The 23,052-nt window shown below is 42.0% G+C and overlaps 1 protein-coding gene and 1 long non-coding RNA gene across 3 annotated transcripts; one reads left to right on the plus strand and one right to left on the minus strand.

Moving 5' to 3' along the window:
- Position 1: 1 nt before the first annotated feature.
- Positions 2-7,904, minus strand: PPP4C (protein phosphatase 4 catalytic subunit). 2 transcript variants are annotated; one of them, XM_070729112.1, is made up of 9 exons: positions 7,589-7,904; positions 4,734-4,841; positions 4,575-4,626; positions 4,412-4,462; positions 4,194-4,295; positions 3,873-4,046; positions 2,881-3,007; positions 1,759-1,948; positions 2-1,611 (listed from the first exon to the last, which is right to left on the minus strand). In XM_070729112.1, exons 2-9 carry the CDS (start codon positions 4,829-4,831, stop codon positions 1,482-1,484), a joined length of 924 nt encoding a protein of 307 aa, XP_070585213.1. In that variant the 5' UTR covers positions 4,832-4,841; positions 7,589-7,904; the 3' UTR covers positions 2-1,481. The 2 variants fall into 2 exon arrangements, with proteins under 2 accessions (XP_070585213.1, XP_070585214.1); XM_070729113.1 differs by lacking the exon at positions 7,589-7,904 and adding an exon at positions 7,247-7,462.
- Positions 7,905-8,081: 177 nt separating this feature from the next.
- Positions 8,082-21,702, plus strand: LOC139154477 (uncharacterized). The gene is made up of 2 exons (XR_011556913.1): positions 8,082-8,235; positions 19,830-21,702. It is a non-coding gene; the product is annotated as an uncharacterized lncRNA (long non-coding RNA).
- Positions 21,703-23,052: the final 1,350 nt, after the last annotated feature.

A 23,052-nucleotide genomic window follows, 5' to 3' on the forward strand; every position in this document is an offset into this window, starting at 1 on the left:
CTCAATTTTTCTTAAACTTTTATTATATTTTTTTATCTAAAAAGTTGTAAATAGTTAAAACAAAATTGAAACAAAATTAGAGCAAGAGACAGATCATGGGAGACGGCAGGATTTCCCCCTTCTAACTCTAAATAGATACCTGGACTGCACATTCCTTCACAGGAATAAAGGGAAGGGGAAGATGTCAGCCTGGGGAATTAAAGGTGTAGCTACCTCATCCCCACAGGGGCAGAAGATGAGAGAGAGAGAGAGAGAAAAGAGAAAACACGTCCCATTGGTCATATTCATTAGCATGATGTGGTCCCAATCTCCATAGTCAGGGAGGAAAAGAAGTAACAGAACCAGATCTGCCAACAAAAGATGTAATAAATCCAAAGCTGAATGTATTCCAGAGGGCATTTGGAACACCCAACCACCCCCATGACTACAAAAAAAATATTATTTTTTTTTGCAAGATCAGGATTTTTTGGTATAGTACGCTGGGGACAGTCTTGTCTTCCACTGGCCATATAGTTTTTTACGGAGCAGAGTGGGAATCGGGAACGATGGCACACAGACTTCGTGTTAGCTCAATCAATTCCATATAACTGAAGCAAATTACAGACTGAAGTGCCAAAAACCCTCAACACTGTAGGTCTTCCAGCAACCTAAAAAAAGGAAAAATTTGAAGCACTTCCTGTTCTTTGCTTAAATCTTTCAGCGTGGCACCAAAACCATAGAGTTCCAAAATGAGCTGACAAGAGAAAAAAGAAAAAAAGCATCATCTAAGCAACACAGCGGGATTGGGTGGAATTAGTCCAGATAATTAGCTCCCCTAACAAGATCAGATCTTCTTTGATCAATCTGGCTTCTCCTTCTGAATCCAGTTCTTTGTAACATATATATTCTCTAAGCAATAATTTCCAGTTCTTCTAGAACAGCCTTCTCTAAATTAGTGTCCTCCAGACTTGATTATCCTACAATTCCCACCACCTAATTCTGAATGGCGGAAGTTGGCTAGGATGATAGGAGCCTTAGGCAAATACATTTGGAGGGCACCAGCTTGGACAATGCTGCTTCATGAGTAGAAAAGCCCCACCAAGAGTTGCTCAAGAAATCACTCAGTGACTTCTACAAAACTGGAGATCTTTAAAAGAACTACAACTTGTTCCTGGGCTGATATTTCTTTTCATGGAAAGAGCTGACAAAGTTCCAGGGTTTTCCACAGGCAGAAATCCTAAAAAGCATTGTTGTTGTTGTTTTTCTCAGGGAGGAAAAATATATGGCAATCTTAGGGATTGCCCATGAATCAGCAATGTTGGGAAAAGATGGCTAATTCAGTCTAAGGGGTCCAGAACTGAGGATTTATTGGACAAGGGCCAGGATAAGGGAGAGAAAGAAAGAAGAGAGCTGAACCCCTGCCAAGGCTGAAAGAGAAGCTGACCACTCCATCCAGAGTAGGAAACAGAAGGTGCACAAGGGGGAATTGGGAGGAGCAGCATTCACAGGAAGTAGTCCGCAACAGGCTTCTTAGATGGGATGCCGCGGGTTTCTTGAGGGGCTGCCTCAAAGATGATAAATTCCTTTTGAAGGTGTTCATCCAGTTCCAAGATGGCTGCAACATTCCCACAGCTGTGGTTGGAAGAGAGAAAAGGGGTCAAATTTGTGTGCTTCAGGGATCATCAATTCCACACATCCCTGGACAATACCCTCGGCTGATTTCCATCTCCCCATCCCACAGTTCTTCCTATTCCCAGGCATATCCTTGCAGTTTCTCACCGGTAGCAATAGTTGGGGGCTGACCACACTGTAAGAACTGTCTCGTTGAAATGCCATTTGTATCCCTCCATGACCAGCTGATGTGCCCGGCAAATCATGTCAATATCATTTGCTGCGTTGAACTGTGCCACCACGTCGCTGCCAAATAAATAGCCAGCACCTCGAGGACTGACCCCCCAGCCTGTGGTGTCTAGAATAGCAAAAGAGGAGAATGTCAACACAAGGGAAACCAAATGGCAGGCAAATGCTAGGAAAAGGAAACATCTGGGCTTGAAGAAAGCCAAACAGCTAAGAAAGAGACACTGTAGAACCCCTCACACCATCACCCGTAAATTCCACCATAAAAGATAGTATCTTTTTCCTTTTAAAAATCTTCTGAAACAGTAATTCTATGAGTAGGAAAGAAATGGAATATGAAAATAATCTATCTTTAGTGGAAGACTTTAAAAAGAGTTTTACCATTTATCTGATTTGCTGATGACTGCAAATCCATGCAAGGTTTATTATACATGTCTTCCGCAATGTAAGGGCACAATGGCTCAGCAGTTATAGATGCTGAGCTTGTCAGCTGGAAAGCTGACAGCCCGGGTTTGGGCCCTGAGCACACGTGATGGGGTGAACTCCCATTCCTGCCCCAACTCCTGCAAACCTAGCAGTTTGAAAGCCTTCAAATGCTTCCCTTTTGGTGGGAAGCTAACGGAGTTTTGTGCATCTCGGCATATAGTCATGCTGGCCCCATGACCACAGAAACTGTCTTAAAGCAACAGTGGTTTCCTTGACCAAGAAACGGTGACAACCACTGGACCCTAGAGTTGGACAGGATTTGGGCATGATTTACCTTCATTGCAATGTGCTTGGAATATAATCTACTGCGGTCTCTCTTCAACTTCTTGTAAAGAACAGGTATTTCAGCCTCATCAGGGTCTGCAGTAACACCAACTAGCTCTTTTGCTCCTAGTGTAATTTTGAGTCAAGAATTACAGGCACAATACTCTTCAACACTACTTTTGGCATGTCCTATTCCTATCAGATTCCACCAAACCTGTAGGCAACGTCAGCTACTACTATCTACTGTCAAGATAATACTCAGGCACACAGAAAAAGGGAGACTCATAGTTGTACCTTCAGGGTCAGACCATAGAAGATCACACATGGGGCCGTCATGAGGAACCTCTTGTTTGCGATCTATTGTTCGGATCTGATCCAACGTCTGGATAGATGGGGATAAGCCACCATGGACACAGAAAATCTGAATAGAAAAGACAACACTTAAACAATATACATCATGAAACTCCCTCCATCTTTAAACAGTGTTTTTCTGTGATCACCTTATCTTAAAACATCCTTTCAACCTGGGGGTCTGGACCACTTTGGGGGTCGAACGACCGTTTCACAGGGGTCGCCTAAGGTGTTAGGAACTAAACCTTCTATTCTGGCACCTTAGAACGTATTTTAACAATCCAACCAATCAGGCATTTATAGTGGGGGTGTCTCTCTGACCTTCCTGCCAATCAGCTTAAAGCTCTGTTGGGACGATTGGGGCTAGACTTATGGTTGTGGGTTACCACAACATGAAGAACTGTATTAAGGGGTCACAACATTAGAAAGGTTGAGAACCACTGTGCTAAAGACATAATCACTATGTGCCTCCCACCCCTTTATAGTCTCTGATATTCAGTTATGCATTTGATTAAAAACAATCAAGTGCTGGATTTGAATTAAGAGAAAACATTTATTTTGAATTGGGCCCATGCCACCAGTGATTATCCCATAAATACATGTTTTGGAAAGTAAAATAATACGTTTTAATCAGCATATAAATTCAATAAATGATTCTTGACAAATGATCCATATCTTTTCCTTTATGTACATTGAGAGCATATGCACCAAACAAATTTCTTCTGTGTCCAATCACACTTGGCCATTAAAGAATTCTTTCTTTCTTTCTTTCTCTTTCTTTCTCTCTCTCTCTCTCTCTCTATCTATCTATCTGTTGTCGTCTGACCGTGCCCCCCCCCTCCCGCCCAATTTTTCAGACAGTCCTTCAAATCAGAATCCAATCTCCTTCGGATCCATAATTCATAATGAGTTAAGAATTATACTTGCATACTCACCTTGCCATCAATAATGGCAGAGAGGCTGAGGTAGTCAAAAATCTCAGTGCAATAGCGCCACACAGTGACAGAGCCATATTTTCTCAAGCACTCATCATAAAACCCATATACCTGGGTGATCTGCCTGCTTTCGTGATTGCCACGGATAAGGGTGATTCTGTCCGGGTAACGGACCTGTAAAAAAAGGGGGATTTATTTAGCTTAGCCTTCAGATTTCAAAAAGTATTAGTCAAACTGGCATCACTGACAGCACATGCTGACTTTTAAATAGGAAAGACGGGGGGGGGGGGATCAATGATGACTTATCAGTGCTTTCCTTACTTTGAGTGCAAGCAGTAGCAAGAATGTTTCCACACTGTAGAAGCCTCGGTCAACGAAGTCTCCCATGAAAAGATAGTTGGTCTCAGGTACATCACCACCCACCTGATGCATGAAGACACAGAGCACAAGAAAAGGTTACACATAAAATTAAGGAATGTACAGAACGAAAGCAAAAAACAGCAGAAGGCAGCATGGAACGAGTGGGTTTCAGCACTTACCCTGAACAGCTCCTTAAGGTCATAAAACTGCCCATGGATATCCCCGCAAACCTAGGTAAAATGCATCAAGGATGAAAAAAAATTAAAGTTTGCCTGACTGCTGATGTCATCACACCAATCTAAGGTATAATGAAGCATCCTCTACCCACAAACCCTTACTCACTGTCACTGGGGAATCTACTCTCTGGACATTACTTTCTTCCACCAAGATCTCTCTGTTGGAAGGAAAAGGGAGACGGGTCATATGGAATTGCCTTTCACATCATCAGCTGCATGCTGTCATATAAATGCAGTTACTGTTCCAAAGTGTACAAACACTTGCCTGGCTTTTGCACAGAGGGCTTTGACCTCACTCTCCTTGATGAGTTCACAGCGCCGCAGTTGTTCAATCTGGCGGTCAAGGTCACTGATTTCTGCCATCTCTCCCACCCTGCAAAAAATACGAAATGTTGACTGTTACATGTGTCCACAAACACATGGGTACGTATGTTTGCACACAGATTTTCTATGAGCACACAGATTCTTCAAAAGGATTCCAGACCAGAGCAAACCACAACCAATGTTAAAAATATAAGTAGTCATCAATTTATGACCACAACTGAGCCCAAACTTTCTGCTGCTAAGTGAGACAGTTAGGTTTTGTCCATTTTATGATCTTTCTTCCCATATTAAGTGAATTACTACAGTTCTTAAATTAGTGATACAATTGTTAAGTGAATCTGGCTTCCCAATTGACTTTACTTGTCAGAAGGTTGCAAAAGGTGATCACATGATCCCTGGATACTGCAACCCTCATAAATGTGAGTCAGTTGCCTAGCATCTGAAGGTTGATCATGTGACCATGGGGATGCTGCAATGCTTCTAAGTGTGAAAAATGGTCATAAATCACTTTTTTCAGTGCTTGTGTAACTTCCAGTCAGTAAACAAAAGGTTGTAAGCCAAGGACTACCTGTATATTCTTAATAAAGACTGTAATATTGATGAAAGCAAAGGGAAGCTACAAAAATTCCCCACCCCAAAAAACAAACTTTTATTAAACTATAAGAATAATCTCAATTTTGGGTATCTTTTTACCTCATGATCTCATGACTGGAAACTAACAAAAAAAAAAACAAGATAGAAAGAAACACCAAGGGAGGAAGAATGAAATTGTGTTGAAGCATAGCTAGGCAGACTCTCTCACACTTCAACCAAACGATTCAGGTAGCCCATATAAACAACTAATAAAATGAAAGAACAATATTTTTTTCAAATCTTCTGGAGGGACTACTGAAAAATCTTCTACACTATTGGGAAAGAGATGGAAATACGCCATTTAGAGTCAAGGTAAGCAGTATCTGGGATGCAAATCACTGTACTAAATGGAAAAGCAGCTCATAGAATATTCAAACAGGTTCCTGCAAACTGCACCACCTCTTCATTTTGCCCTTTGTGCAATACTGCTGTATCCAAGCTCTCTTTCAGTTCACCGCCTTCCTCAACCTGGTGCTCTCAAGACAAACATGCAACTGCCATCCATTCCTAACCCTGCCACAAAACAAAAAACAGCAATTTGATTAAAAGACAGCAGCAGAAATTAAGAGAGGAGGAGGAGGCGAACCTCACTGCAAAGCCCATTCATTCTTGGTGGAGAAATGTCACATGAACATTTATAAGGTGTCTTATCAAAAGGAAGGCAAGAAAAGAGAATTTTGGGGTATGACATACCCAAGACTTTCTCACCACCACCAGTGAAGCTGGTAGGTCAATCGATTGATCAACCAACCCAGGTGTCAGAAGGCACTTCAACTCACCACCCCACTGGGGCCAGGCTGCTGCTTCACCCGAATTTTAAAAGAACAAATAATTCAATTCAATTCAATTTCAATTCAATTTTCCTGGATTTTATAAGCCGCCCATCTCCAGAATGGACTCTGGGTGGCGTACAACAATAAAAACAGTATACAGTGGTACCTCTACTTAAGAACTTAATTTGTTCTGTGACCAGGTCCTTAAGTACAAAAGTTCTTAAGTAGAAGCAAATTTTCCCATAGGAATCAATGTAAAAGCAAATAATGCTCAGGGAGGTAATCTCTTGCCAGATGTATGGGAGGCAGTGTGAGGGAGTCACCACAGCAAAGTGGTTTATTCCCTCTCCAATCACCCAGATAAAACAAAACGCTCCGTTCACTCTGGACTGCCAAAGCCTCCTTAAGTGCCACCGAAAGGCTCCTCTGGCAGCCCATTTACTATCTATCTATCTAAGCCGGAGATGGCTGGGATTAAAGGGGGAATGACAGGAAACTGGCCAGGCCTTCCTGCCACTCTCAAATTTCTGGGGAAATGTTTCCAGTCTCGGGTTCTTAAGTAGAAAATGGTTCTTGAGAAGAGGCAAAAAAATCTTGAACACCTGGTTCTTATCTAGAAAAGTTCTTAAGTAGAGGTACCACTGTATAAGCAACATAAAGTGTACAATATAAAATGGGGGATGGGGGGTGGAGGAAGCAGCATAAGGAAAGACCCAGCTACTGTGACTTAGAGGTGGAGCTCTTGCCTTGCAAATCAGGAGGGTGTGAGTTCGATCCTAGGTAGAGGCAAATGTAGGATCTTCTGCTTGGCAGGGAGAGGGTGTTGGACTAGACCTACAAGGTCCCTTCCGACTTTGTTAATCTGCTACCCCTCCCCTTCTTTGCAACCCCCACCCCCAAAATACCCATCCCCTCCTCTCTAACTTCCCCAGGCGACACCCATGGGAGAAACTCCCCTCCCCCGCGACCATCGTGCGCAGTGAAAACGGACCTCCCTCTTCCTCCGAGTCCCAGGCCACAAGCAGGGCAAGCCGCCCGCGCTCCTCACCCGAGTCCGTGTTTCGGACAGGCAAGCCGCCGGGACAAACTCTGCCCTTCCCTCGCACCCGCGGGAGAAGACCTTGCCCCTCTTCGGCATGGCAGCCCCGTTGGACCGCCAGCTGCGGCGCTCCGCAGCTTCGCATCTCTTCGCGGGCGCGGAACGGCCGCACTCCCACCTTTCCTCGGCGGCGGCGACGGCGGCCGGCTCTCCACGCTCCTTCCCCCCCCCGCACCGAACTCCTGTCTCTATAGCAACCAACGGCCCCGTCACGAGGGGAGAAAGGGAGAAGGGGGGCTTCTCGCGCATGCGCGCAACTTTTTTTATATTAATAAAAACTCCATCACGTACCTGGAGGGTCCGGGCAGCGACGGCGGAGACAGTAGCAGCTGCTCTGCGGCTCCCTCCGGCTCCCGGGCCCGAGCCTTTAACCCTCCCTCTTTCCGGCTCTCCACTAAGTACTAAAATACAGGACGTCACTTCCGCTTCCTTCTTAGACGCAAGTGGGGGAGGCGGAGCGACCTCGGCTCTTTAAAGAGTGTATGTCTGTTGGGGGGAAATCTCCGCCCCAGGAGGAACTGCACGTGTGTTCACATACGCTTAGATGTTTATTTATAGCCGGTGGCTTAATACTGTAAGGTAGCGTGGGAAAATAAGATGTCTTCCTTCCAAAGAAGGCGACACAGTGCCGGAAATGAGGAAACGGAAGAAATGAAAGAGCATCGTGAGGAGTTTTTAATTACACTTTAAAAAAAACTGTATGTGTAACACAAAAAAGCGTCCGGGTGCTTCTTCTGTTATGTGCTTTCCGTTCCTTATCCTTCCCCCTCCAACTTCCTCATATCATCCGGTGAGATAACATCATACACAAGAGTTGGAAGGGATCTTGTAGGTCATCTAATCCAACCCTCCATCCAAGTAAGAGACCATTTCTGACAGATGGCTGTCCATTCTCCTCTTGAAAGCTTCCAATGGTGAAGCGCTCACAACTTCTGAAGGCAAGCTATTTCATTAGTTGATTGCTATCACTCAGAAAACGTATCCTTATTTTTAGATTGAATCTCTCCTTCAAACTTTTCATCCATTACTCCTTGTCTGACGTCGGGTGCTTTGGAAAATAGCTTGACTGCTCAAATAGTGGAAAACTGGTATCATGTCTCCCCTGGTCCTTCTCTTTACTAAAATACTAAAACTGCTTATACCTCTCAGGGGGAAGTAAAGTCTTCCAGTTGAGTTTGACTTCTTTTGATAAATCATAGATTGACATAGTTTCTTGGCAGTAGTATGGAAATTTCTTTGATTCTAATCTATTCATTACTTAGTCAAGAATATTGAATGGTCACAAGAGGGCAATCATTTTTTGTCTGCAATGCTCCAGAGTTCCACTAGGGAGCAGCAAGAAGGAAATACTGTACTGTACACAGTATATTTTTTTAAAAAACAGTCCTTGGCTGCCACCCAGAGGTCACCCTATATAAAAATTAATTTGTTGTTGCTTTTCTGGAGTTCATCTGGAGTTTTGCAGGCTGTATATGGGAGCACCGATGCTCATATTGAAGAAAAACAAAACTATACATTTTTAACAAGATTGGAGAGGATTGGCATAGCCTGGATAGGATGATAGTGTGCCACAGCAAGTTCTTTGCTGTGCATATATGTCTCAAAACTTGAATTTGAAAATGATCAAGACCTTTGTTAGAAGAATGGAAAAAGACAGTACAACTACATTGTATTTATTATTAGAATTTTTTAATCCCACATTTATTATTTTTATAAATCAGTCAGTAAACATACCTAATCTTCCTTCTCCCGAAAACAACACTGTGAGGCTGAAAAAATGTGATTAGTCCATCTACTGGTAAGTGGTTTTTCATTCCTAAGGAGGAACTAGGGCTCACCATTTATTGGTTTCTAGATTAGCATTTTTAAGAACTGGACCAAACTAGCTATTTCTATTTAAACTTTATTTAAGTTTATCTATTTGTTTAAACTGAACTGGTTTAATAGTTGAAATAATGCTAGACCAGGGGCATCGGACTCAATTTCATTGAGGACTGTATCAGGATTGTGCTCGGAGGGTCTGGGGCATAGTTCCCTCTAAGCTGAGCAGTGAGCAATCGCTCACTTAAAAATCATCATCAACTCAGAGTTTTCCAAACCTGCCCAGAAGCCGAGAGGGAAAGAGTGAGAGGGAAGGAGAAAGAGAGGAAGAGAGAGAAACAGATAGAAAAAAGAGAGGAAGGAAGAGAGAAAGAAAATCAAAATCTAGTTTGAAACTAGCTCAACTATTTAAGTGGCATTTTGATATTGATAGAGTTGCCCTATTATGAACTCACTGTTATAGACACACAGTATTTATTTATTTATTTATTTATTTATTTATTTATTTATTTATTATTTCTGTGCCGCCCAGTCCCAAAGGGACTGCCGCTCAGACACTATACCTTTCTGCCCACCCCCCAAAAAAATTAGAGGGAACACTGGTCTGGGGTGCATGTGGTAATGGTGGGTGTGATATTGGACTTGTGGAGAGGGGCACTTGTGGTTGCCAAGTGCTAAGGCAGCAACTAACCTGAGATCCTCACTCACTCATTATATCCTTCCTTTTCTTCTTTTTCCTTTCCTCCATTTTAATTTTTCTTCCTTCCCTCCTTTCCTTACTTTTCCTTCCTTGCTTTCTTTTCTTCTTTTTCTTTGTCTTTCCCTTTCTCCTTTCCTATCCCTTGTTGCATACTCAAATGCAAAAGGGAAAAAAAATTTCCTTTTGTTTTGTTTTTAGTTTTGAAAGCCCTCTGGCAATCAAAATGGGGCACGACTCCCTCCCAGTGCCCTGCTTTCTGCCTGGACAGCCTACTGGACATCTCTTGGCTGCCAGAGTGCTGCAAGAGATGTCCAGGGTGAAAAAGGGTTACAGAGGGCTGCGGCCACCCCCACTCCTTATTTTCTCTACCAGAGGTACCGAGGTCCAGTCTTTTGCTATTTCCAGGCCGGTCCTGCCAGCCAGTTCTAAACCCCCCCCCCCCCCCAAGATGGATCCGGTCCATGGGCCTTGGGCCTTGGGTTTGACATCCCTGTAGACCCATCTTGCTGAGTCAACCCTGAAGCTGTGGGTCTGGGACTTTCCTATGGGGAGAATTCAGCTTCCCTACCACTCTCTCTGCATTTTCCCATCATTCCAGAAATCAGAACAACCACAGCCTTTGGTCTCTTATTTTGCCAGAATTTTAAAATTGACCTGTATTTTTATATTTTGAAGCCATGATAATAAAGAATGAAAACATTGTCTGGAAGCTCTTATTAACAGTACTTAGACTTATATATCCGCTTTTCCTAACTTCTGGTTTGCCTGTTTGGCCGTTTTTTACCATCCCAGGCTTCAGCAAGGCCTGTGCACATGCGCTGGGATGGGGTGGATTGTGCACATGGGCAGGGACAGTGCAGGGAGGGTGCATATGTGAGGGGGGAGAATTGGTTTGGGCACGTGTGCATGTGCTAGCACACGCACATACACCCTTTTGGCATGTGAACCAAAAAGGTTTGTCATCACTGTTCTATATAGTTCAAACATGTTGGATTTGGGTTCTTTCATTGGTTAATATCATTTGACACATCTCAAATGTACATACATGCACAGTAACTTTGGAATGTAACATGTAATATTCCATAGCATCCCATAATATTCTTAATAGGATCCTTGTCTTGGCAATTTTGAACCAGACTCTACATTCCTCATGAGCAGCTTGCTGTGTTACTTCAAAGACATGTGATGTAAACACTGTGAGCAATGCTATCCTGCAACCAAAGTATTGGATTTCAGATAAACAAATTTTAATGCAATGGGGGAATATTTAAATAATGAATTAAAGGGAGGGATAAAATGGCAGGAGCGAGCACCCAGTGGACTGTATTAAAAAAAGGCCACCTTAAAAGCCACTGGACTGTATTTAAGGCAAATAGCTAAAGGTAAAAGGAAGAAGAAACCGCTATGGTTTAGCAATGATGTAAGGGCTATAGTCAATGAAAAAAAAACTGCCTATAAGAGGTATAAAGAGTCTGGAAGTATAGCTGATAGAGAGGTAAATAAAATGAGACTGAAGGAGGCGAAACAGATAATATATGCTGCTAAAGCTTCAAAAGAGGAAGAAATTGCCAAATCTGTAAAGAAGGGGGATAAAACCTTCAGATATATTAGTGATAGGAAGAAGAAAAACTGCAGCATCACGAAGCTTAATACCGGGAATAACATACATTGATGGGAATAAGGAGGTTGCTGACCATTTCAATAGCTACTTCTGTTTAGTTTTCTCAAAAGAAACCTTACAATATAATACTATAGATGGATATAGCATTGCTTCCAGCTTTACAGATTCAGCTCCAGTGATCTTAGAAGCCGATTTCTTAGAAGAACTTGAACGATTAAAGATAAATAAGGCAATGGGTCCAGATGGCATCCACCCCAGAGTTCTTAAAGAACTCAGATTTGTCCTTGCTACCCCCCTGACTGATTTGTTTAACCAATCCCTGTTAACAGGAGATGTTCCTGAGGATTGGAGAATGACCAGTGTTGTGCCTGTCCACAAGAAGGGCAGTAGAGAAGAAGCTGGTAACTACAGGCCAGTTAGCTTGACATCAGTTGTAATTAAAATGATGGAGACTCTACTCAAAAAGAGGATAGGTCAGCACCTAAAAAACAATAACTTATTGGACCCAAATCAGCATGGCTTTATTGAAGGCAAATCATGTCAGACTAATCTCATTGATTTCTTTGACTATGTCACAAAGGTGTTGGATCAAGGTGGTGCCGTGGATATTGCTTATCTGGACTTCAGCAAAGCCTTTGATACGGTTCCACATAAAGAGCTGATAGATAAGTTAGTGAAGATTGGACTTAATCCCTCGATAGTTCAGTGGATTTGCTGCTGTCTGAAGCGTAGACATCAGAGAGTTGTTGTTAATGGCGAGTATTCTGAGCAGAGCCTGGTTGTAAGCGGTGTGCCACAAGGGTCTGTTCTGGGTCCTATTCTTTTTAATATCTTTGTGAGTGACATAGGGGAAGGTTTGGTAGGGAAGGTTTGCCTATTTGCCGATGACTCTAAAGTGTGCAATAGGGTTGATATTCCTGGAGGCGTCTGTAATATAGTAAATGATTTAGCTTTACTAGATGAATGGTCAAAGCAATGGAAACTGCAGTTTAATGTTTCCAAATGTAAAATAATGCACTTGGGGAAAAGGAATCATCAATCTGAGTATTGTATTGGCAGTTCTGTGTTAGCACAAACTTCAGAAGAGAAGGATTTAGGGGTAGTGATTTCTGACACTCAAAATGGGTGAACAGTGTGGTTGGGTGATAGGAAAAGCAAGTAGGATGCTTGGCTGCATAGCTAGAGGTATAATAAGCAGGAAGAGAGAGATTGTGATCCGGCTATATAGAGCTCTGGTGAGACTACATTTGGAATACTGTGTTCAGTTCTGGAGACCTCACCTACAAAAAGATATTGACAAAATTGAACGGGTCCAAAAACGGGCTACAAGAATGGTGGAAGGTCTTAAGCACAAAACATATCAGGAAAGACTTAATGAACTCAATCTGTATAGTCTGGAGGACAGAAGGAAAAGGGGGGACATGATGGAAACATTTAAATATGTTAAAGGGTTAAATAAGGTTCAGAATGGAAGTGTTTTTAAAAGGAAAGTGAACACAAGAACAAGGGGACACAATCTGAAGTTAGTTGGGGGAAAGATCAAAAGCAACATGAGAAAATATTATTGTACTGAAAGAGTAGTAGATGCTTGGAACAAACTTCCAGCAGATGTGGTTGGTAAATCCACAGTAACTGAATTTAAACATGCCTGTGATAAACATATATCCATCCTAAGATAAAATACAGGAAATAGTATAAGGGCAGACTAGATGGACCATGAGGTCTTTTTCTGCCATGAATCTTCTATGTTTCTATGTTTCTATCTTAATATATAGTAGCCTTAATAAAGAAATTCCTATTGTAGTTATTAATAACATTAATGAAAGAAAACCACCACCACCACCACTTCCATTAGTACAGGTAGTCCTCTACTTACAATAGTTCATTTAGCAATCATTCAAAGTTACAAGGGCCCCCAAAAGTTCTTCACACTTAACAAATATTGCAGTATTCCCATGGTCACATGATCGAAATCCAGATGCTTGGGAACTGAGTCATATTTATGATGGGTTGTAATGTCCTGGATTCATGTTATCCCCTTTCGCAACCTTGTGACATGCAAACTCAATGAGGAAGCCAGATTCACTTCACAACCCTGTTACTAATTTAACAGCTTCAGTGATTGGCTTAACAAATGTTTCGCGTAACCAGATGAGTTTGGGTCTCAATTGTGATTGTAAATTGAGCACTGGTGGTACTGCAATGGAAATTGCAGACTGAAAAGGCCTATGTCCACTTAGAGCAGTGTTTCCTAATGCTGGCAACTTGAAGATTTGAAGAAGCATTTGCTGGCTGGGGAATTCTGGAAGTGGAAGTCCAGATGTCTTCAAAATACCAAGGTTGGGAAACACTGGCTTAGAGCAGTGATTTTCAATCTTTTTTGAGCCGCGGCACATTTTTTACATTTACGAAACCCTGGGGCACATTGAGCGGGGGGCGGGGGCGGGGGGGGGGGGCTAAAAAAAGTTTGGACAAAAAAAAATATCTTCCTTTCGCTCTATTTCTCTCTCCCTCTTTCTCTCCCTTCCTTCCTCTTTCTTTCTCTCTCTTCATCCCTCTTTCTTTCTCTTCATTCCCTCCTCTCTTTTTTGCTCTCTTTCTCTCTCCCTCCCTACCTCTCTCTATGTCTTTCTCTCTCTCTTGCTTTCTTTCTCTCTCTTGCTCTCGCTCTCTTGCTTTCTTTCTCTTGTTCTCTTTCTCTCTCTCTTGCTTTCTTTCTCTCTGTCTTGTTCTCTCTCTCTCTCTCGCTCTTTCTCTCTCTTGCTTTCTTTCTCTCTGAGCTTCGCGGCACACCTGACCATGTCTCGCGGCACACTAGTGTGCCATGGCACACTGGTTGAAAAACACTGGCTTAGAGGAATGAGCCCTTTAAAAAATTGACAAATATGCACATTGCTGCATTTGGTATGCTGGATTTGTAATAATTTCTATTTCCTGTTTTTATTTTTATCAGTGTGGGTCAAAAACAACAACACACAAGCACATCATAGATACAAACTAAATCAAAACCACTCCAAACTAGAGGGCAGAAAATAGGACTTCAGCAATAAAGAGATCAACGCCTGGAATGCACTACCTGACTCTGTGGTTTCTACCCCAAACCCCAAAAACTTCAATCTTAGATTGTCTACAGTGGACCTCTCCCCTTTTCTAAGAGGTCTGTAAAGGCCACGCATAAGCACACCATTATACCCACCGTCCCTGTCCTACTGTCCTATTGTCTTCTAATACATGCTTAAATAAATGAATGAATGAATGAATGAATGAACGAACGAACAAACAAACAAACAAACAAACAAATAACTTGTTGCGTATATCCTAAGATTTTTATTAATATTGCTTCTTCATTGCTTATTTGACCCCTGTGACAATCATTGAGTGTTGTGCCACATGATTCTTGACAAATGTATATTTTATTTTATGTACGTTGAGAGCATATGCACCAAGACAAATTCCTTGTGTGTCCAATCACACTTGGCAAATAAAAATTCTATTCTATTCTATTCTATTCTATTCTAAATAAATAACTGGCCTTATAGAGGAGAAAAATGCAAAACATAAATTTGCATGTAAAATACAGAAAATGAGAAATTGTAAGTCAGCTATAGTACGTTGCATTACTGAATTAAATGTTCCCATTTCTTTTTTTGAACAGAAACTAATTTACGGTGCACAGGTGTGTTTTTTTCTAACTGAAATTTGCCAGTATCTGTTTTTTCCCGGTGGTAATTTCTGAGCTGAAAAGAAAACAGCATCCTACTCTGCTGTCATTAAAAATAATCTTTCTATGCTTTGGGAAGTTTTTTTTTTTTTTTTTAAAGCACAGTCATTGCCGCATCCCATTAGTCACATAATCAAAATGCAGCCGCTTGGGAACTGAGTCCAAGTTCTAAGTGCAGAGTTTCAAGTGTGAGTAAGAACAGTTTTATGAATGCATCTGTTTTGTTTCAGTTTGGTTGAGGTGGGACTAGAAAGATTGCAATTTGATAGATCAGTATGATCTATACTTTTGGCTACTTCGTTAAAAATACATGGATTCCCCCTTCCCCCACCAAATTGGGCTAGTTTGACAATACAGTGTTCCCTCAATTTTCGCGGGTTCAAACGTCGCGGAAAGTCTATACCACGGTTTTTCAAAAATATTAATTAAAAAGTACTTCGCGGTTTCCCCCCCTATACCATAGTTCCCTCTAAGCTGAGCAGTGAGCAATCGCTCACTTAAAAATCATCATCAACTCAGAGTTTTTCAAACCTGCCCAGAAGCCGAGAGGGAAAGAGTGAGAGGGAAGGAGAGAGAGAGGAAGAGAGAGAAACAGAGAGAAAAAAGAGAGGAAGGAAAAGAAAAAGAAAAAGAATGGGAGTAAGGAAGAGAGAAAGAAAATCAAAATCTAGTTTAAAACTAGCTCAACTATTTAAGTGGCATTTTGATATTGATAGAGTTGCCCTATTATGAGCTCACTGTTCTAGACACACAGTACAGTATTTTATTTTGAAATTCTCTGAGGCAAAACAGGGTGGGTTTTTTATTTATTTGTTTGTTTCTTTGTTTGTTTATTCATTTATTTATTTATTTAATATTTCTGTGCCGCCCAGTCCCGAAGGGACTGCCGCTCAGACACTATACTTTTCCGCCCACCCCCCCAAAAAATTAGAGGGAACACTGCCCTATACCACGGTTTTTTCTGCCCGATGACATCATATGTCATCGCCAAACTTTTGTCCGCCTTTAATAAATATTTTTTTAATAAATTTTAATAAATAAACATGGTGAGTAATAATCTAAATGGTTGCTAAGGGAACGGGAAATCGCAATTTAGGGGTTTAAAGTGTTAAGGGAAGGCTTGGGATACTGTTCATAGCCAAAAATAGTGTATTTACTTCCGCATCTCTACTTCGCGGAAATTCGACTTTCGCGGGCGGTCTCGGAACGCATGCCCCGCGAAAAGTGAGGGAACACTGTATTACTTTTGATTTTTTTTAAAAACCAAAAACCTGAAGAGTAAAGCAGCAATTCTCAAAGGTTAATTCCTTAAAAACTTGATAACAGTGACAGCTCATTGTTATCAGTCATATTCACATAACTAATTGTTTCTCAACTGCCAGAGAAAAGAAACCCTTTGATGTAGCTGAAGATAGGCCAAATCCTCTCTAGTGTAATTATCATATCCCTATATCCAATCTGCCAATCTAAAAGGTGATCAGAGGCTTTTAAATTTCATCTATAGTCTCAGAAAGGTGAGAAATTTAGATTTTCCTATAGATCAGTCACAACTGGTAAACAGGAACAATTAAGACATCTTAATTTCCGATTCTAATCATTAAATAATAAATATTAACACTGTCTAATTTTATATTTTATTTAGTATATAGCAGTGACGGCGAACCTTTTTTTCCTCGGGTGCCGAAAGAGTGTGAGGGCGCACTATCGTGCATGTGCAAGTGCCTACCAATAATTCAATGCCTGGGGAGGATGAAAACAGCTTCCCCCATACCCTGGAGGCCCTCTGGAGGCCGGAAACGGCCTGTTTCCCAACTTCTGGTGGGCCCAGTAGGCTCGTGTTTTGCCTTCCCCAGGCTATAGAGCAGTGGTTCTCAACCTTTCTAATGCCGTGACCCCTTAATACAGTTCCTCATGTTGTGGTGAACCCCAACCATAAGTCTAGCGCCAATTCTCCCAAGAGAGCTTTAAGCTGATTGGCAGGAAGGTCAGAGGGACATCCCCACTGTAAACACATATTGTAAAAATATTTTATTTTATTTATTTGTTTATTTATTGTCCAATACACAATGAAAGTTATAGAGAATATACGGTACTCGTAGTAGAATATATCACAGAAAGAATAGAAGATATAAGAATAAAATATGTCAATGAAGGATAGAGGAAAAAATATAGGAATGGAAGAAAAGATATAGGAGATATAGGAGAGACAATTGGAGAGGGGACGGAAGGCACGCTGGTGTACTTATGCACGCCCCTTACTGACCTCTTAGGAATCTGGAGAGGTCAATCGTGGATAAATGTTCCAAGGCTACAAGCGTTAGTTGCTAACATCATGGAAAATTTGTCTTTTCCCGTGGTCTTATGTGACCCCTGTGAAACGGTCATTCGACCCCCAAAAGGGTCCCGACCCCCAGGTTGAGAACTGCTGCTCTAGAGGCTTCCTTGGAGCCAGGAAAAAGTAAAAACGCCCTCCCAGAGCCTCTGTGCAAGCCAAAAATCAGCTGGCCAGCACACACATGCATGTTGGACCTGAGTTAAGGCACCCATGCCATAGGCTCGCCATCACTGGTATATAGCAACTATATGGACTTACAGTAGTTCAAATGTTAATATCCAGGCCACCAAGCCATTCAAGGACATTATATATTCAAAGAAATTAGACATTGGGCCCGTGTAAGCTCTTGATGGACATTTGGACACAATATGTTGCATATTTTGTCGAGGAGCACCACAGTCATACTTAGGTTTGGAGATAAGACGCCACTTAAACAATGAGTCCTGGCAGACACCATGATAGGTACGGATCTTGTTCAAAATTGACAATGCTGATGAGGAAGGTCAAAACCTGGCACCTTTTATGTAGGTCTATCCCTTGAGGGGTGCCTCAGGGTCGGTCCTCTCCCCCCTGCTATTTAATATCTACATGAAACCGCTGGGTGAGATCATCCACGGGCATGGGGTGACGTATCATCCGTATGCTGATGATACCCAGTTATACATCTCCACCCCATGTCCAGTCAGTGAAGCAGTGGATGTGATGTGCCATTTGGGGTCTGGATGGGTGTCAACAAGCTCAAACTCAACACTGACAAGACGGAGTGGCTGTGGGTTTTGCCTCCCAAGGACAATTCCATCTGTCTGTCCATTACCATGGGCGGGGGAGAGGGATGGGAAAAGGGAGGAGAATGTCTTAGAGTATCATTTTGGTTGGTGGTGTGCCCCAGGATTTTGTAAATGTAAAAAATGTGCCGCAGCTCAAAAAAGGTTGAAAATCACTGAGCTAGATAACGGTGGGCCACTCAGTCTCAGCCCTAGAAAGTAGGCAATGACAAACCACTTCTGAAAAACCTTGTTAAGAAAACTGCAGGGACTGTCCAGTCTGAGAGTTGGGACACAATTGAAAGTAAGAGGTTGGGGGTGGGTATGTACTAGTTCCAAGCTGGTGGTTGTACAATCCTTACTGCTTTTGGTGCCTCCATCTTCACCTCCAAATCTAGTCATTCCTTTTGGTAGGGCAGGAAAAATAATTCCAGTGGTGGTACCTCTACTTAAGAACGCCTCTACTTAAGAACTTTTCTAGATAAGAACTGGGTGTTCAAGATTTTTTTTTGTCTCTTCTTAACCATTTTCTACTTAAGAACCCAAGCCCAGAAAAATTTCCCAGGAAATTTGAGAGCGGCATGAAGGCCCAGCCAGTTTCCTGCCATTCCTCCTTTAATCCCAGCCATCTCGGGCTTTTCTGGGGTCCTTCAGCAGCGACTCTCCTCCTCTTCCTCTGCCTCCTCCTCCTCCCACCCAAATTCCGAGCTTTTATTTCTTTCCTAGTGGGTTTGCACGCATTATTTGCTTTTACATTGATTCCTATGGAAAAAAAATTGCTTCTACTTAAGAACCTGGTCGAATTAAGTTCTTAAGTAGAGGTACCACTGTATTAAGGTCCCTTCCAGCTTTTTTATTCTGTACTCTGTCATTATGGAATTCTTGCTATTACCGGTATGCATTTCCCAGGTTAATACAAGAGGATTGTTTTAAAGTTATTTCTAGAGCATAATGATCATCAGCAGGCTTCCCAGAGATTTTGTGATACTTATATAACTACTATCATATAGGCAGGGCCTAGGGGAAGAGCCTTCTCTGTGGGGGCCTCGGCCATCTGGAATCAGCTCCCCCCTGGAGATTTGTACTGCCCCCCCTCCTTTCGCAAGAGTCTTAAGACTCATTTATGCTGCCAGGCTTGGGGCCATTAGATTCTTGCCCCCTGGCCGATGAACGTATTGAGAGAAAGTTGATCAAATGGGAATTACTGATTTTTATGGTTTTTGATTCTTTAGATATTATATTTAATTAATTGGATTTAAGATGTTATACATTGTTTTATTGTAAGCCGCCCCGAGTTCTCGCAGAGGGTCGGCATAAAAGTCCAATAAATAAATAAATAAATAAATAATAAATAGTGGACATTTCCAAGAGGTCAAAAAAATCTAAATAAGCTATTTTGGAGCCAGAGCATCTTCAAACTAGTCAGTTAATGAAATGTAGATATGGTATCTTTCTCAATTAAAAAAAAACAACCATTAAGCTCTTTGATGTCATGCTATGTCTGTCACCAGTTTTGAAAAACAAAATTCTGGTCTCTTATCTGCCCCATCTTTTTTCTTTTTTTTGCCAGAATGCTTAAGCAGGAAATGATGGGACAGAGGTCAGGATTCTTGCACCCCACGCAAAATGAAAGGAGACAAGGCGAAATTACTGCACACCACGAGCAACAGCATGAATTCACAGAGCAGATTTTGCTGCAACCTTGCCATTTGTAAAGAAAAAAAAATAGCACAAATGAAATTTGAATAATTCAAAATTCTTCTCTATTGGTTTTGGTCTAGAGCAGAAGAAATTTCAAGTTTAAAGGAATATCAGTTCCTCCTACTTTAATCTACAAAGTAAATGTTCTCCTCGAACTGTTATTTGAACCGGCTCTTCAGAACTCCTTTATGAGTGTTAGAATTTTAGAATATCAAAACATATCTTGGAAACTTTCACACAACAGGGAAAAGAAAATCAAACCCACCTAGATGTTGGGTCATAAGGGGTTAGGGATGAACTAACAACTGATTTACACTAAAGGCAGATGTAGAATTAGTTTTCCCCTAATTTTAAAGTTAGGACTATAAATTACCACCTTGCTGGTTGAGAAATGAGGTATTTCCTGACAGTGAGAACAATTAATCAATGAACAGCTTGCTTCCTCCCAGGAGGAGTTATGGGCTCTCCATCGCTGGAGGTTTTCAGGAAACAATTGGACAACCATTTGTCTAAGGACTCTTGTTCAGGGTAGGGGGTTGGATTAAAAGACCTCCCTGCCAGCCCTATGGTTCCATGAGGTCCAGAATATCTTCAGGACCGCCTCCTGCCGCACGAATCCCAGCGACCGGTTAGGTCCCACAGAGTCGGCCTTCTCCGGGTCCCGTCGACTAAACAATGTCGTCTGGCGGGACCCAGGGGAAGAGCCTTCTCTGTGGGGGGCCCGACCCTCTGGAACCAGCTCCCCCCTGAGATTAGGATTGCCCCCACCCTCTCTGCCTTTCGTAAAGTCCTTAAGACCCACCTCTGCCGTCAGGCATGGGGGAACTAAAACACCTCCCCCTTGCCCATGCTGTTTTGTTGATCGACTGTGTGCCTGTTTTTTATATATATTGGGATTGTTTTATGAAATTACTAATTTTAAATTGTAATTAGATTGGGGGGCATTGGATTTGTTATTGTGTACTGTTTTTTATTATTGTTGTGAGCCGCCCCGAGTTTTCGGAGAGGGGCGGCATATAAATCCAATAAATCTAATCTAATCTAATCTAAATCCAGGATGCCCTGATTTATTAAGATTGAAGCTGACCTATTAGCAGATGGCCAAAATAACTAATCACTGAAACTGAAGGATCTGCCATTCCCATGTGAGCCTGTGTCTACAGCACTACCCATCACTCACTGAGACAGGGCCAATCCACATGGGCCTAAGAGTCCATTGGAGTAATGAAATTATAGAGAATGGTAGGCTATTTGGAATGAGTTGGGCCTTGGAGCCTAAACAAGAGGCTGTGGAAATATTTACTGACCCCTCGCATCCTTGGCATAAATTGTTTTAACTCCTAACCTCAAAACGCTGCTAAAGAGCACTGCACACCAAGACAACTAGACACAAGAACAGTTTTTTCCTGAATGCCATCACTCTGCTAAATAATTCACTCAACATTGTCAAACTGTTTACTAAGTCTGCACTACTATCACTACTAGTTTTTTCTCATCATTCCCTATCACCCATTTCCTCCCACTTATGACTGTATGACTATAACCTGTTGCTTGTATTCTTAAGATTTTTATTAATATTGTTTCCTCGTTGCTTATTTGACCCTTATGATAATCATTAAGTGTTGTACCTCATGATTCTTGACAAATGTATCTTTTTCCTTTATGTACACTGAGAGCATATGCGCCCAAGACAAATTCCTTGGGTGTCCAATCACACTTGGCCAATAAAGAATTCTATTCTATTCTATTCTATTCTATTCGAGCCACCCCGAGTCTTCGGAGAGGGACAGCATACAAATCTAATAAATTATTATTATTATAAAATTCTTCTCTTCTCTTCAGAAGCTGAGATTAAATTCAAGGGGTCGAGGGACAGAGAAATCATTACTGCAAACAATTGAATGAAGAAATAGAGAACCAGAGCCTGCAATTAGTGCTCAACTTGTAACTATGATTTGGGCCACTTACATAAGTTGCACCCAATTTTATCTTCTTTTTTTTGTCATGGTTGCTATGTGAATCATTGCATCTTGTTAACTAAATTGTGCAGTTGTTGAGCGAATCCAGATTCCTCTATTTTATTTATTTTTTCATTTGTCCAATACACAAATACATAGGAAGAAAAATAGACATGTAGTAATATATATAAGGGTAAAGTGAACTTAGAGGAGAGGATATATGAAAGAAAATATATATGATAAGTGAGAGAAAGGAAAGACAATTGGACAGGGGACGAAAGGCACACCAGTGCACTTATGTATGCCCCTTACTGGCCTCTTAGGAACCTGGAACTCTTAGGAATACTGTATTGTCTTTGAGTGTTTGAAGACAGCTGGGAAGATCACAAAATAGCAAACATGTGACCCAAGATTACTGCAGCCTGGTAAATACATGCCAGTTGTCAAGCCACTCAAATTTTGGTCACGTGACACTGTGGGATACTATGATGGTCGTAAGGCGAGGACAGATTGCAATTTGCTTTATTCCAGTGATGGCGAACTTATGGCACGGGTGCCACAGGTTGCACGCGGAGCCATATCTGCTGGCACGCGAGCTGTTGCCCTCGTTCAGCTCCAGTGTGCATGTGTCTGCTTGCCATCTGATTTTTAGCTCACGGAGGCCCTGGAGGGCATTTTTTGCTTCCAGAGCACCTCGGGGGGGGGGCATTTTTACCCTCCCCTAGCTCCAAGGAAGCCTTTGGAGCCTGGGGAGGGCGAAACACGAGCCTACTGGGCCCACCAGAAGTTGGGAAACAGGCAATTTACAGCCTCCAGAGGAGGCAGGAGAAGCTGTCTTTGCCCTCCCTAGGCATTGAATTACGAGTGTGGGCACTCGGGCATGCGCGATAAGAGTGCGTCCATGCTCTTTTGGCACCCAAGGAAACAAAGGTTCGCCACCACTGCTTTATTCAGTGCTGTTGCAATTTCAAATTGTCATGAATCAAATGTTTCTAAGTCGTCTTTTCACCTAATGATGGGAGATATTTTTTGTTCATTGGAAGAAAAAGGCATCCTCCTCATTGGGGTGAGTGGAGAAAGCAGATACTTTGCTGAAATTCTGCAGAAGGGCAAGGAAAAAAGAGAGAGAGGCAC

This window comes from Erythrolamprus reginae, chromosome Z, assembly GCF_031021105.1.
Source record: "Erythrolamprus reginae isolate rEryReg1 chromosome Z, rEryReg1.hap1, whole genome shotgun sequence".
NCBI lineage: Eukaryota > Metazoa > Chordata > Lepidosauria > Squamata > Dipsadidae > Erythrolamprus > Erythrolamprus reginae.